General features: G+C 37.3%; 1 protein-coding gene across 1 annotated transcript in view; it reads left to right on the top strand.

Annotated features, from left to right (window-relative positions):
• The window catches only part of Col19a1 (collagen type XIX alpha 1 chain), a 302,587-nt gene that overhangs the window by 75,945 nt on the left and 211,137 nt on the right, over positions 1 to 15,505 (top strand). Inside the window, exon 11 of the mRNA XM_042055762.1 lies at positions 13,166 to 13,342. Within this exon, the coding sequence (XP_041911696.1) occupies positions 13,166 to 13,342 (177 nt within the window). The remainder of the gene's footprint in view (positions 1 to 13,165; positions 13,343 to 15,505) is intronic.

Below are 15,505 nucleotides of genomic sequence, written 5' to 3'. Positions count from 1 at the left end.
CCTTTATTATGTTTAAGTATTCTCCTTGTAACCCTGCTCTCTCCAAGACCTTTATCATGAAGGGATGTTTTATTTTTTCAAAAGCTTTTTCGGCATTTAATGAGATGATCATGTGGTTTTTATTTTTCAATTTGTTTATATGGTGGATTATGTTGACAGGTTTTCATATGCTGAACCATCCCTGCATTTCTGGGATGAAGCCGACTTCATCATGATGGATGATGGTTTTGATGTGTTCTTGGGTTCAATTTGCCAGTATTTTATGTAGTATTTTTGCATCAGTGTTCATGAGTGAGATTGATCTGTAATTCTCTTTCTTGGTACTGTCTTTGTACAGTTTGTATATCAGGGTAATTGTAGCCTCATAAAAAGAGTTTGGCAATGTTCCTTCTGTTTCTATTGTGTGGAGCAATTTGAAGAGTACTGGTATTATTTAGTTCTTCTTTGAAAATCTTGTAGAATTCTGAGCTGGAACCATCTGTAGAGCCTTGAATTCCCTCCATGTCTGCTGTGATGCTCCCCTTCTCATTTCTGATTTTGTTAATTGTATATTCTCTCTCTGCCTTTGGCTAGTTTGGATAAAAGTTTGTCTATTTTGTTGATTTTCTCAAAGAACCAACTGTTTGTCTCATTCATTCTTTATGGTTTTCATTGTTTTTATTTTGTTGATATCAGCTCTCAATTTGATTATTTCCTTCCTTCTAGTTCTCTTGGGTGAGTTGGCTTCTTTTTGTTCTAATGTTTTCAAATGTTCTGTTAATTCACTAGTGTGGGATTTTTTCCAGTTTCTTTATGTAGGTATTTAGTGCTATGAACTTTCCTCTTAACACTGCTTTCATTGTGTCCCATAAATTTGGGTATGTGTTGTGCCCATTTTCATTGAATTTTAGGAAGTCTTTAATTTCTCCTTTTATTTCTTCCTTGACCCATTGATGAAATCAGGTGAGCATTATTTAATTTACATGTGTTTGTGGGTTTTCTGGAATTAGTGTTGCTGTTAAATTTTAGTTTTAAGCCATGGTGATCAGATAAGTTACATTGAGTTATTCCATTTTTTTTGTATCTGTTAAGGTTTGCTTTGTTACCGAGTATGTGGTCAGTTTTTGAGCAGGTTCCATGAGGTGCTGAGAAGAAGTCACCTTCTTTTTTTGTTTGGGTGGAATATTCTAGAGATGTCTTTTAAGTCCATTTGAGTTATAACATCTATTAGTTCCCTTAATTCTCTGTTAATTTTTTGTCTGACTCACCTGTCCAGGGTTGAGAGTGGGGTGTTGAAATCTCCCACTATTAGTGTATGGGGTTTAATGTATGATTTAAATTTCAGAAGTGTTTCTTTTACATATGAGGGTGCCCTTGTATTTGGGGCGTAGATGTTCAGTATTGATATTTTTTCTTGATGGATTTTTCCTGTGACTAATATGAAATGTTCTTCTTTGTCTCTTTTGATTGATTTTAGTTTTAAGTCTATTTTGTTTAATATTAGGATAGCTACACCAGATTTGATTGGTCCATTTGATTGGAAAATTTTTTCCCAACCTTTTACTCTGAGGCGATGTCTGTCTTTAAGGTTGAGGTGTGTTTCTTGTATGCAACACAAGGATGGATTTTGTATCCAGTCTGTTAGCTTGTACCTTTTTATAGGTGAGTTGAGTCCATTTATATTAAGGGATATTAATGACCAGTGATTGCTATCTCCTGTTAATTTAGTTTTTATTGTTGGTGATTTTAATTTGTGTTTTTCTCTTCTTTGGGATTTGATGCTGTGAGATCATCAATTGTCTGTGTTTTTGTTGATGTAGCCAACTTCCTTGGGTTGGAGTTTTCCTTCTAGTACTTTGGGTAGAGCTGGGTTTGTGGCCAGGTATTGGTTAATCTGGCATTGTCATAGAATATCTTGTTTCTTCCTTCTATGGTGATTGAAAGTTTTGCTAGGTATAGTAGTCTGGGCTGGCATCCATGGTCACTTAATATCTGCATAGTGCTTGACCAGGACTTTCTGGCTTCCATTGTCTCCATTGAGAAGTCAGGTGTAATTCTGATAGTTCGGCCTTTATATGTTACTTGGCCTTTTTCCTTTGCAGCTCTTAATATTCTTTCTTTATTCTGTATGTTTAATGTTTTATTATGTGGCAAGAGAACTTTTTTTTGATCCAGTCTCTTGGTGTTCTGTAAGCTTCTTATATCTTCATAGGGATATATTTCTTTAGGCTGGGAAAGTTTTCTTCTATGATTTTGTTAAATATATTTTCTGTGCTTTTGAGTTGAACTCCTTATTCTATACCTATTATTCTTAGGTTTGGTTTTTTCATGGTGTCCCATATTTCCTGGATATTTTGTGTTATTCTTTTGTTAGATTAAATGTTTTCATTGACTGATAAGTCTATTTCCTCTATTGTAACTTCAGCACTTGAGATTCTCTCTTCCACCTCTTGTATTCTGCTGTTTATGCTTGCATTTGTGGTTCCTGATTGTTTTCTCATGATTTCTGTTTCTATAATTCCCTTGGCTTATGTTTTATTTATTGTCTCTATTTCAGTTTTCATTCTTAAATAGTTTCTTTCATATGTTTGGTTGATTTTTCTTGGTTTTCTTTAAGGGATTTGCTGATGTCTTCCCAATTTTTGTTTGCCTTTCACTCTCTTTCTTTCAGGGAATTTCTCATTTCCTCTTTAAGGGCCTCAAACATTCTCCTAAAGTTATTTTTAGGTCATTTTCTTCTGCTTCATCTATATTTTATTGTTCATGTCTTACTGTTCTAGGGTCACTAGATTTTACTGGTGCCATGTTGTTCTTTGTGGTGTTGAATGTGTTCTTACCTTATCTACCCATCTTTTCCTCTAATTGGTGTAGTTGGGGCTGTCTTGGACTTTGGTGATCAGTCTTCCAGGTGCCAGTGGATCCAAGGCTCAGATGGTTGCTCTTCATGGTACAGTCAGTGCCACAGTTCCAGTCACCCCATTGGTCACTTTGGGTTCCTGGAGGTTGCTCGGCACTCTGCGAGTTTGCTCTGCTCCTCTGGAGTCGCTATCTCACGCCTGCTCTGGCCTAGGTTGCTGGCTCAGTCCTGTTTCTGTAAGTGTCCCTAGTCTAGATCTGCTCCTGAAGAGGTCCCTGTCTTGGGGTTGGTCCTGCAAATGTCTCTGGCTCAGGCCTACTCCCTCAGAGTTCCCAGACTTATGCCAAGATCCATAGAGGTCCTGGCTTAAGTCTACTCCCTCAAATGCCCCAGACTCATGCCTTTACCCACAGAGGTCACTGGCTCTGGCCCACTCCCTCAGCAGTTGCCCCCTGTACCTGTTCCTGTGGAGTTCACTGTCTCATGTCTGCTCCACCCTAGGTTGCTGGCTCAGTCCTGCACCTGTGGAGTTTGCTGTCCCAGGCCTGCTCTGGCCCAGGTTGCTGGCTCAGACCTGCCTCTGCAAATGTCCCTGGTCTGGATCTGCTCCCATGGAGCTCATTGACTCAGGCCTGCTCTGGCCTAGGTCACAGACTCAGTCTTGCTCCCATGAAGCTCACCATCCCAGACTGCTCCAGCCCAGATTGCTGGCTCAGTCCTGTTCCTGTGGAGTTCACTACTTCAGACCTGCTCCAATAATAATTTCTTTTAATAGCCCATATCTTCTGGGAGCAGCATTGTCAACCCTTATAGGGCTTTTTGAACTGCTTATATTTTGTTTAAACTCCTTTTTAATTATATTTTTAATTAGCTTATTTCATTTAGTATATTTTTCAGTTTGATCCATTTATCTACAAATTTTGAGATTTTATTTTTTTAACATCTGAATAAAATTCTATTGTGTATATGCATCCCACATTTTCCTTATTCATTCATTCTTTGATGGATATTTTGGTTTATTCTGCTTGTAACATATTAAGAATAGAGTAGCAATGAACATGAATGTGCAAGGATTTCTGTAGTAGACTATAAAGTCCTTTGGAAATATATCCAGAAGTTATATAGCTGGGTCATATGGTAGTTCTAGTTCTAACTTTTTGAGAAGCTTTCAGACTAATGGCCAAAGTGGTATTAGTTTACCCTAATACCAATAGTGTATAAGTATTCCCTCCCCAACACCTATGTCCTTCAGACAATTTTTTGATAGATTTGGCATTGGTTTGATTCCAAGGTCTAACTACATATTCCTGTGAACAGCTATTTCTAACAGATCAGGGTCATGTGCATTATTGAGCCAAGTCATTCCTGAAGTGAAATTTACTATAAGGGTGCAAAGTCCTCTCAAAAATACTTATTCATCAGATAGTATTTTTTAAGAAGACAGCTTTTAAAAAATGTTTACCCTGCTACATGGTGTCTCATAACTGTATCTTCAGTTGTAGTGCAGCTAATGTTCTCTGGCATCTGCACGCACCAAGCATACATGTGTTGTACATGCATGTATGTGAGCAAAACAATCGTACACGTAAAGAAAATAAGGAGAAACTGAAAAATTGGGCCTGCTGAACCTGTTGTGAACTATTATTTCAGACAAAGAATGGCAGTGGCCAGCCATATCTTTCCTGATTCATTACCTAAAATGAAGTTGGTTTTGATTGATTATTGAATGATAGTGACCATAGACATATTTATTAAGGAAATATACAGTGTTTCAACTACTTTCCGCATTCTTATTTGGGAAACTAAAATGAACAAGATTTTCAAATCTTTTAATTTAAAATAAAATGAGAGAGTAAATTCTTTCTCTGTAAACTGAGCCAGGAAGGTGCTGACAGCATTGAGCACTTGAGGTACCCTCTTGCCTTAAATGTCCACGATGTGGTGACTCTTGTTTTAGGCTTATGAAAATGGCCCGTTTTCATTAAGCTGTTTATTGATGTTTTCTCCCACTCTAGATTAAGCTAATGACAATAAAGAAATTACAAAACTAGCAAATGCATATGGCTTCCACTCTCTTATAACCACCACTGGAAAAACTAGACCTTGTAAATGGCTAGTGATATGACTTTTATTGTCCTGCTGTTACCAGAGTCCTCTTTAGATGCTGAAATTCCATGTGATGCATGTTTGTAAGTCAGAAAATTATGCTTAACCATCTATTCCTCTGGTTTTATAAATGTTGTGAATACATATTACTTGAGAGTGTCTTCTGGAAAAATATTCCACTGAGCCCTATTTCTACTTGGCTCTTTTAAATACATACTATTTAATTCTATAAAATGTCAAAAATACTAATAAGTAAAATTAGAAAAATGTGTTTTATAACCTAGAATTATTTACCTATATGCATATCAAGTGCATGTGTAAATAAATATGTATATATTTACTTTAATGCTAGAAAACTGTATGGTATCATTTATAATTAAGCCATGTAACCAAACATTTGTATTCTTTAATCATAAATCCACATCAGGCAATTTTTAGGTGACATAATTCAAGTTTTCAGATGCTAGCTTAAGATGTAACACATGCATATGTGTGTGTGTGTGTGTGTGTGTGTGTGGTCCTCCTGTAGATGTTTTTAAAGTTGAGTTCACTTGTGTTAGTTACATGCAGTAGGGTTGTTCTCTGGTGGTTGTTTTTGTTGGTTCAATAGAAGAGATGTCCAATGCTTATCAAAAAATGTCTCCACCCATGTATTTGACTTTGTTGTTCATGTTGGGTGTTAGTCAAGTGAAAAAGCAGTATTGATCCCATTCTTGCTATTCTGTTATTTGTGTTTGTAGAATTAGAATAAAGTAGCATCAGCATATAGTGTGTTCCACATGTAAAAATGGTATGCAAATGCTAAGCTATTAAGTGGGGTGGGCACTGAGTGGTGGTGGCTTAGGCCTTTAATCTTAGCACTTGGGAGGCAGAGGCAGGCAAATCTCAGTGAGTTCAAGCCCAAAGTGAGTTCCAATACAGCCAAGACTGTTACACAAAAAAATAAGTGGGGTGGGAAATGTACATGTTAGAATTTTGTTCACTTATTTTTGATAGATTATGATATACATTTAATTTATAACCAAACTTAAAAGATGAGACAGTATTCTGTACCAGTACCACAAGTAAATGTCACCCATGAATACATAACTGAGACACGGACTTCTAGCAGTATCTATCATGGTTATAACCAATTAGACAATCAGTAGTAATTATTTGCACCAAGAAACAATGATTATGACTCAAAATATTCCAAGATTTAGCATACAGAAAAATGTGGTCACTCTAGTCAATTGTTCCCTTAACTGTTGTCATGTTAAAGACACAAAGAACTTGAAACACTGAAAGGGAGTCATGATCTGGCCACATAAAATTGAGTGAGAAAATGGCCAAAGAAGGGACTTATTCGGTGTTCATAAATTTTTCTTCTGGATATTCTAGTGAAGAATTTTAGGTCAGTCAAGAAGTCCCTTTACCAGCTGGAGAAGTCTACACTAGCAGAGCTATTTTATATCCGTGTCAGAGTTTGTCTACATATGCCCATGGTAAAAGTGACTCATTAATGGACCAAAATTAACCACATTTTATGTAGAAGAACAGGGACATAGCTTCTGGCCTGTCCAGTAGCACTCCAAAGAGAGACTAGACTGACAACTCCTTGCGGAGCTCATGGTGTTCTGAGATTGGGATGAACAAATCATAGATTGCTATATGCTATATTGTAGCCCATCTTGTTATGTCAGCTGTGTGAACCTTTGTGTGTTCTTTACCATGGCTTTCCTTTATAAGACACCCAATTCCTCTTTAACAGGCTAGCTGTAGGAATTTTAAAAATGCCTAATTAATAAAAGATGTTCTATTAAAACTAATTCATCATAGCCAAACTATGAAAAATATACAAAATATTGGTATTTTGACATAATTACTATGGTTACTTTTTAAGTTTGTATAAAGTTAATGCTTAACTTTCCCTCTAAACAAGTAAATGAAGTATTCAGGATGCTTAGCTACTTGTACAGGACAAATAACCCCAAATCAAGATTGATGTGTTTAGCCTGTTTTTCTGTGGTTTAGCTCAGGGATTCTCTAGTCACACTGATCCTGCTTGGTTTGCTTTAGTACCCCCTCTGAGCTAGGATACTCACTGAGGGTAGCTAATCTACGTTAGATTTTAAGACACAGCATGTCTTTGTTCTAAAGGACTGCTCTCTTTCCAAGAGTCATCTCAGACTTTTCTCAAAACAAGAATCCAAAGACAATATACAAAAATGCCAAAACTTGTAAGGCCTTTGGAAGTTTCTGTTTCTGAACCAGCTAGCCACATCTCCAGTGTTCTATTAGAAAGTGGGTTCTAAAACCAGCCCAGGTTCAAGAGGTGTGATTCCAGATCCCACCCACCTCTTGGTTGCAGAAAGTACAGATATATGGAAGAACACAAAACGCTAGATTTCCTAACAAAAGTAACACAAATTATTAAAAACTACCTTACCTTTAAAGCAATAGTTTAGAACAGAAGCTGACTGATTTAACAATTTTATTGTTTTCATCCTCTCATAACCTGAAATACGTTAGTTGTTCTTGCTTGGATTTAGACACTGTGAAAAACATGTTTCCAAACTTGATTGACAGCACCGCCTTATATGTAAAACAATTATAGAAAAATAAAACTCATTGTAGTGGTTACAGAAAAGAAGTACTCATTAGCTATATCAATGGATTATGTTCTACTTTTATTTAATATCGTGTGCTTCTTAATTTTAGTTACAATAAAACTGCTAGAATAAATGGAAAAAGCAGGTCAGAATTGAAATATATTTTCAGAATTTTACTATTAAGACTTTCTTGGCAATTATGCTTAATATTTAATATTCAGAACTAAGGCAAGATTTCTAAACCCTGTTATTACAATGAGGCAATTTGCCATCATCTTCACAAAGTGAATGTCAACCTGTCACCTTACTTCCTGTGAATTTTCCTGTGGTTCACCTTGTGGAATTTAACCTGAACATTAGCCTGATATAGAATTATTTCATTTATCCTGATAACACGTGAGAAACTTCTGAAGCTTTTAGTTGGGACTCACATGTATCATTTGACAACTGACTTGAAAAATGAAGAGAACAGATGGAGTAGAATAACTATAATTTCAAAAATCAGAGCCATTTATGTGTGGCCATTGAAAACTGGTATGGGAATAATCATGCCAACTTTCAATTATCCATGGTGGCAGGCAATTGGGACTCAGGAATGGCAGTGCCAAGGCAGAGGCTTAACATTAATCAGTACAGATTGTATGTTATTTCCCCAATCCTTACAGAGCTGTTGAATAAATACTAAAATAAAGTATAGTTAACCCTCTTTTATTCATTAATAATTACAGAAAATGGCATACTAAAGAGAGATGCATATATACAAATAGAATAATTTTCACAAATGTTAATTTTTTTCAAGTATTATTTCCAATAACCATAGACTGTTTCAACATGTGACTATATATTATTTTATTTAATGATTACCTGATTGGAAACCTGTCTTTTCTATGTGTTCTTGGTAACTTTGGCTAAGAAATTTTGGTGTGGTGATGTTGTATTGACGTCTAAGTAGCTATATAAGTGACAGAGTTAAGGCATGGCATGGAATCCTCTCAAGACTTGATGCGAAAGTCAACAGCAATAGTGCTGGAGGGGCGGGGGATGACCGCAGAGGAAAATGTGTATGGTCAAAAAAAGCATGGTCCTTGAAAGGACATGGTCTTGAGCAAGATGTGAACCAAAAGAAAAGATGGATGCACTTACAGGGAATTACAAATGTCTTACAAGTCCTAAGGACTGTCTGTCTGAAGCCAGTAATACCACACTCTTAAGGAATTCCCACTAAACTGCAACATGACAGCTGTCTATATAACATGACTAACACATTATTATTTAACAGTACCTCGGATTTTTTTGAACAATGTTAATTTTACTTCTAAATTACATACAACTGATTTTGTTTGTCTTCATCTGCCTCAACACCACCACATCCTAACCACTCATGAACCAAATCCTGTTCTCTCTTCCACTCTCCAAAACTGGCCTGGTGCATGGCTTTAAGAAATAAGCGCATGGCTACTATTATAGAAATATTCTCATGGTTTTCCACTAGGTTAAAGTCCAACCCCTAATACAGTACCTAAAGCCGTGCAGGGCCTGACCCGCACTTTATCCCTGGCACCTTTCTCCCCACACCCCAGTTGCTTTTCTTCTTTTAGTTCCTTGACTTCGACAAACTCTTCTGTCCACTGTTGCCTGCATGGATTTTTAAATCCTGCGCCCCTTCACTTACTGCTTCTATTTCCTTTCCTGCTGCTGTGAAAATTCAGTCCGTCGTTGTATGGAAAGTAAAGACAGTAAGAACCCAAAGCAGCCAGACATTCTATCCACAGTAAAGAGCAGTGAATTAATGCAGCATTCATGTTCTCATACCACGCTCCTCTTCCGTTACATTCAGGACCTCCTGCATAGGGAATGAGTCACTCAGGATGGGCAGGTCTTCCCACTCTGATTATTATAATCGAAAAGAAAACCCTCCACAGATAGGCCCACAAGCTGACTTAATCTAGACACTCTCTCACTGAGTTTCTTTTCCAGGTTATTCTAGATTGTGTCAAATTAACAATTAAAACAAACCATCACAATTACCTTACTTCTATTCACTCATTACATTTGGAAGTTAATATTTCTGCTGTCATAAATTCTCATTAAGCCTTTAACACTATAGTTCACCTTTAATTACTTATCACACTTTGCAATTATAACTTTCCAGCATGTGTTTTTTTAGACTCATTTCCACTTAATCAAATAGACATTCCATGACAGAAGATATCAGCCTACAGTTTTGCTTTTATCTCCAACACCTAACATAATGCTTGGCACAAAACAGAATTTAATTAATTCATTCATTACCACCAGGGAATAGTGTGGAAAAGGTTGAATGTTTCTTATCATCCTCTCAAATTATTTGGTAAATATTTTGCTGTAATCAATATCTCATCTCTCAAAATTCTTGTTCTTTAACTTGTAAGGCAGAGTTGCATGTATGTGGTATTTAATGTGTGTGCATATGCACTTGCTCTATTTTATTAATTCTATATTTATAATTATTATAATTGCATCTCAGTGAAAATATAAGCCATTAATACATTCAACAGTATGCTAAAGGTATTCATAGAATAAATTGATTAAAATACTTCAATTTTAATATTTACAAATTACATTTTGGGAGGTGCTGTCTAGCTTTATATTATATCTGTAAAAATATACAATGCATTTAGTGCCAGATATGACACTGTCTTTTAAATTTAATGACAATATTAAAAGTATCTACTGAATCCTGTATTTTTTTTTTAGTTTTGATTATGATGGAATTGTGGGCTGTTAACTGTAGTGACTTTAAGGTACTTTTGTTAAAGAAACGTGTTCATTCGTTATCTTACATAATTTAAGGAAGAAGAAATAAGAAAAGCTGGGGGCACGTAAGGGACACGCATAAGAACCTGGTCATTTGTAGGTTGGAAGTGTTTTTGTTACTCGGTGATTAGTGATTTTGCTCATATTCTGACTTTCACACCTCCCCCTAGTCCTTACTCAGGCTCTGGGCTACCCAGGTTTTCCTGTCTCTGCTCTGTCTTCCAGTTCTCCTTGCCCTGGCCATCCTAGGCCAGGACCTTTCATCTGCTCTCTGCTGCCTCCCTTTCCGACTTCTCCTTCATTTCTCGACCTCCACCCCATTCTCTACACTCATTTTATTTCTGTGACATTCCTATGAGTTTCTCCTCAACATTTTCATTTCTAGCACCTCATTTTTAATATAAATGTATGAGTTCCTCAGCAGGTGACTGGAGAGTGTTTTCTCATTCCAGGAAAGAGGTCTGTTATACATTCCTGCCACTGTTACCACCCTTCAGCTTTTTTGCATTTCTCAAGATTGAACCCAAGGCTCTGCACATGCTGCGAAAATACCCTATCGCTGAATTGTTTCCCACATCTCTATTCTTGAACACTTCTGAATGAGACCATGTTCTAAATTAAGAGTAAGGTCAAGGCTGTCTTCATGTTTGATGGCAGAGTTTAGTATATAAAACAAAAATATGTGACTTAAAAGGTCAACGCTGTCTTCACATTTGATGACAGCGTTTTTAGTGTATAAAACAAAAATATGTGATTTAAAATGTGCCAAGTGGAATGGGTTAATAATTTCATAACCTTGTAATTTTCTAAGTTCATAAGTATACATTATTGACAAAATTTGACATTCTAGATGCTGGAAAAGCCACCCATGTCACAAAATATTAGTTGACAGGTTCATCGCTTTTATTTAAAAGCCACTGCTATGGGAACTTCTTTCATAATCATTGTATAAACAACTCACTGTATAGCAATTGCAGAATGATGGTGTCTCACCAAAATAGGAGAATTCCTGTACAGCAAGCAGAGGCGTTGACACAGCTGCTGTTGCACATGAAGTGTGTGCAGTGGCTGCCTGTGTGAGCTTACTATCCAGGCTTATGGTCAGCCTTCTCTTCGTTTTCCAATATCTTCAAGAAATTATCTGAAGATTCCACTTTTCCTTGATAATCCTGACGATCCGCTTTAAGCCGGATAACTCTCTATCAATGATCTTCTTTAATAGCAGGGGAGGATTAACGAACAAGACCCAGCAAAGCATTAGCATCCACTTCCATTTGCTGTACTTTTCCTCACTGCCTCTTCCTGTCTGCATGATTAGACACAAGGACAAACTTAGATAGCACTGATGCTTGAAGCAAAGATTTCATAGAATGTTATTTCATATACCTACAATTGTCCAGCCTTGGGAGGGTAGCAATGCAGATGGCATTAGCTGGCTACATTCCAGGAGCTCAATGATAGGGATATTGATCCCTCTTAAGCTTTACTGATGATCATGACAATAATATCTTAGCAGCAGTTATGGTGAAGACACACGACAGCCCCCTCTCCTCCTCCCCATAATCACAGGTTGACTCAAAGCTTCTTTCTTAGTTATCAGGAAATTAGAAGGTCACCTACATTGGCTCTCACCATTTATTCAGATTTTTGTTAAACCGTCTTCATGGATTTTCTCATTAATGCTGATAGAAGACAATTAAAACCTATTGGTTATGAGTCAAAATCTGTTATTTTTGCTAATCCATCTGAGCTCTGATAATCTTTTGGCAAGTCCAAGGCAGTGTATGTACTGCCAGGTATACTGTTAACATCTCAGGTGAGTCAGGGTTGCTTTGTGCTTCACTGATAAATTCACAGACTCCTAAGATTTTTTTCATTGCTGCCTTCATATGCCACTATACTGATGCAGTTCAGAAATTGCAATGATTACTCTTTTTGGTGTGACCACTGAATCACCTAGGCAGTGTATCAATGAACAGAGCCTTAATCCAGTTCCAACTCTAGTTAATTTTATGGTTGTTTCAGAGCCTTCACCTAGGAACATAAAGAAAGAGGTTGTGTTGCCTCCTCTAGTGTCACAGGTGTACTGGCCTAAACTCTGAAAATATGGAGGGGTTATGTTATAGGAAGGTAATTATCTTGAACCACAATATAAGCATCCACATTTTTATGTGATCACTTCTCTTTTGGGGCCTTACGGTCCTCACTGTATGCCTTTAACTCTGTTTTATTACAGTTATCACACTTTTAGCCTTATAAGAGTTGTGGATATTATATATAGGAATTATAATGACTTGAATCATTAATACAAGTAGTGTATAAGAATCCTTTTTCTGGGCAATAGCTAAACACATCTGAAGATAAAATAGTATTGTTACTTAACCACTTTTTTTTACCTCACTAACAACTAACATTTAAACCCATCCTTTGTTAAATGTTTTACTCAATTATAAACAGAAATCATAACACAAGAATTTTGCTTTAGAAATCATCTTATTCCTTATAAATTCCTTAAAATGCTTTAAAAGTAATTAAGTCCAGGTATCTACCAAGAATCCTTCTTAAAGTACTTTAATTGTGTATATATATATTTAACATGAAGATATTGTATAGCAAGCCAGCCTTTCCTTAAGATTCTGAGACTCACATCAGTTATCTGTCCTTCATCTGCCCTCCCTATCTTCATGTCTATCTTGGTCTCAGGGGTCTCTGCTGCAATCTATTAATTACAAGGCCTTCAATTTCTTTTCCAGCCTGTCTGATGTCAATGAAACTCAGCAAGACAGAGACTGCCTTCAAACACATACTGGGCTTTAGAACAGATTTGTTTGTTCAGTCATTCATTGATTTGATCACTGAGGACCTACTTCAGACTAGATACTGTGTTCAGCACTCAGATAACATGAAAAAGACAAAATCTCCTCTCAGAGAACATGTGAAGGGATTGCTGGGGGCTTGTGTAGGATGCAGTGTGGAGGAAGAGAAAGGAACACATAGTACCTCAGAGATGGAGGTAAATTTAGGTCAACTGTTGTTCATTTGCACTGGGGGGGGGGGGGGGTAAGTAAGAGTTCTCATAGCAGGAAGAGGCAGAAGAAAGTTCAAAAATTCAGTGTAATGCATTTATGGGATGTATAGGGAGCAGGATGGAAAGCAGTGACCACTGGAGGAAAAAGAAAAGCTCTTTATGGTGCGAGAGAATTGTCTGTATTCTGTCAATCATGTTCTAAATAAACGCTGATTGGCCAGGCAGGTAGTATAGGTGGGAAAACCGGACAGGAAGTAGAAATGATGCAATGAGAACAGGAGAATTGTGGGAAGGAGGAAGTTGTTTCCTCCCACTCCTGTCAGATCACCGAAGCAGCGGGATATGATCTGCCCCACTGAAAAAGGTACTGAGCCACATGGCTAACATAGATCAGGATAATGGGTTAATATAAGCTACAAGAGCTAATAAGTAGCCTGACCTAATGGGCCAATCAGCTTTATAACTTATAGAGATCTCTGTGTGATTTTCTTTGGGGCTTGCTGGATGTGGGGAACTGGGCAGGACAGAAACCCCAACAAACATGCCTTAATGTTACATCTTTAGAAAAATGACTGAAGCTCAGCTTTGGGAGGAATATCCAAAGATGGTGGAGAGGGGAACATCAAAATATAACATCAGAGGGAACATTCAGTTCCTGACAAATTTAGACCCCTTTTCTCAGCAGAAGTACTACCAGACCCGAAAGCAACCAACCACCTTGGTAAGGAAGCTGGCTGTTTCTGGGAGAATCCTCTCATGAGAATGGCAATCTGATGCTTCAAGACAGAAGACTAGAGGCCAAAATCCTTTTGAAAGCCTTGGGATGGCATGAGTAGGACTTTTACTAAGTTCTCTGTTTATATTCACCATTTAGCAAAACTAAAGAGCTTATTCTAGTGGGCAGGATAATTTTGACCTCTAGCATAAGTTTATTCTGCTAGCTAAAATTTGAGGCAATTTAATCCAATCATTTAATTTTCCTTTGAGTAAATGTGACTGTGTGTGTGTGTGTGTGAGAGAGAGAGAGAGAGAGAGAGAGAGAGAGAGAGAAGTGAAACATAGCTGCTTCTTTTACGACTCAGACACGATTTGTTTTTGATTGTCAAGTGTTAATTGGTGAGCTACTCACTTTACCTGCTAATGAGAAGGTACAGTCACTTAACAACTACAAGACAACAAGAAAAATCATAGTTGTCTAATCTTTTCCTGTGATCTTGCTCTGCTCTACTAATTGTCTGAGAAACTGCAGGGATTCTACGTTACATCTACAAATTGATAAGCATTGATTCAACAGAGTCCTTTTGCTAGGATTCCATCTTGGATTTTGAGAAATAAAAAAAGCAAGGTATTTCTGGATTTAGCAAGCTAAGCAAAGAGAGAGAGGAGAGAGATAAGATGAGAGGAGAGGAGAGAGGAGAGAGAGAAGAGAGAGAGAAGAGAGAGAGAGAGAGAGAGAGAGGTGTCAAGAATGAAAAAGACACAGAAGTAGGGGGTACAAGTAAGAACATGGAAAGTCAGGAGGAGGAAAACAGAAAAAAAGAACCTTTTACCCTTTATCTGAACGGTATTTTTAAGAAGTGTGTATGTGTGTCCATGTATGTATTCACATGTGTCAATAAAGGTATGGCAAAGTCTGTGTGTGGAAGTCAGGATGACAATCCTTGCCTTCCACCTTATTTGAGACAGGGTCTCTTGTTCACTGTTGTGTACAAGGTTTGTTGTCACTAGAGTTTCTGCCTCTCCATCCCATCTTTCCTTTAGGTATGCTGTATCTCATCAAGCATTACATCATTCTGGGAATATGAGCTAAGGTCTTCATGCCTGAAAGGCAAGCACTTTATCCTCTGAGCCCCCAATGTGTGTGTGTGTGTGTGTGTGTGTGTGTGTGTGTGTGTGTGTGTGTGTGTGAAGTGTGTGCGTGCACTTGCATGTGTATTAACAGACATAAAATTTTGTTTTGGTGGCAAAAGGTTAAAATAGAATGTAGACATTTTGTAAAACACATTCTTGTATATAATAAAATGGGGAAGTGGAGAACACACTAAGAAATAGAGCAAATGAAGTAAAATTCATTAAAAAAAAAACCACCCAGGAAAATACACCCATAGGGAAGATCCAAAGCCGCCATGAGTGTGAAACAATGCAGTA

This window comes from Arvicola amphibius, chromosome 9, assembly GCF_903992535.2.
Source record: "Arvicola amphibius chromosome 9, mArvAmp1.2, whole genome shotgun sequence".
NCBI classification, from domain to species: domain Eukaryota; kingdom Metazoa; phylum Chordata; class Mammalia; order Rodentia; family Cricetidae; genus Arvicola; species Arvicola amphibius.
Note: the sequence above shows the minus strand (reverse complement) of the source record. Positions and strands in the feature narration are given on the sequence as shown.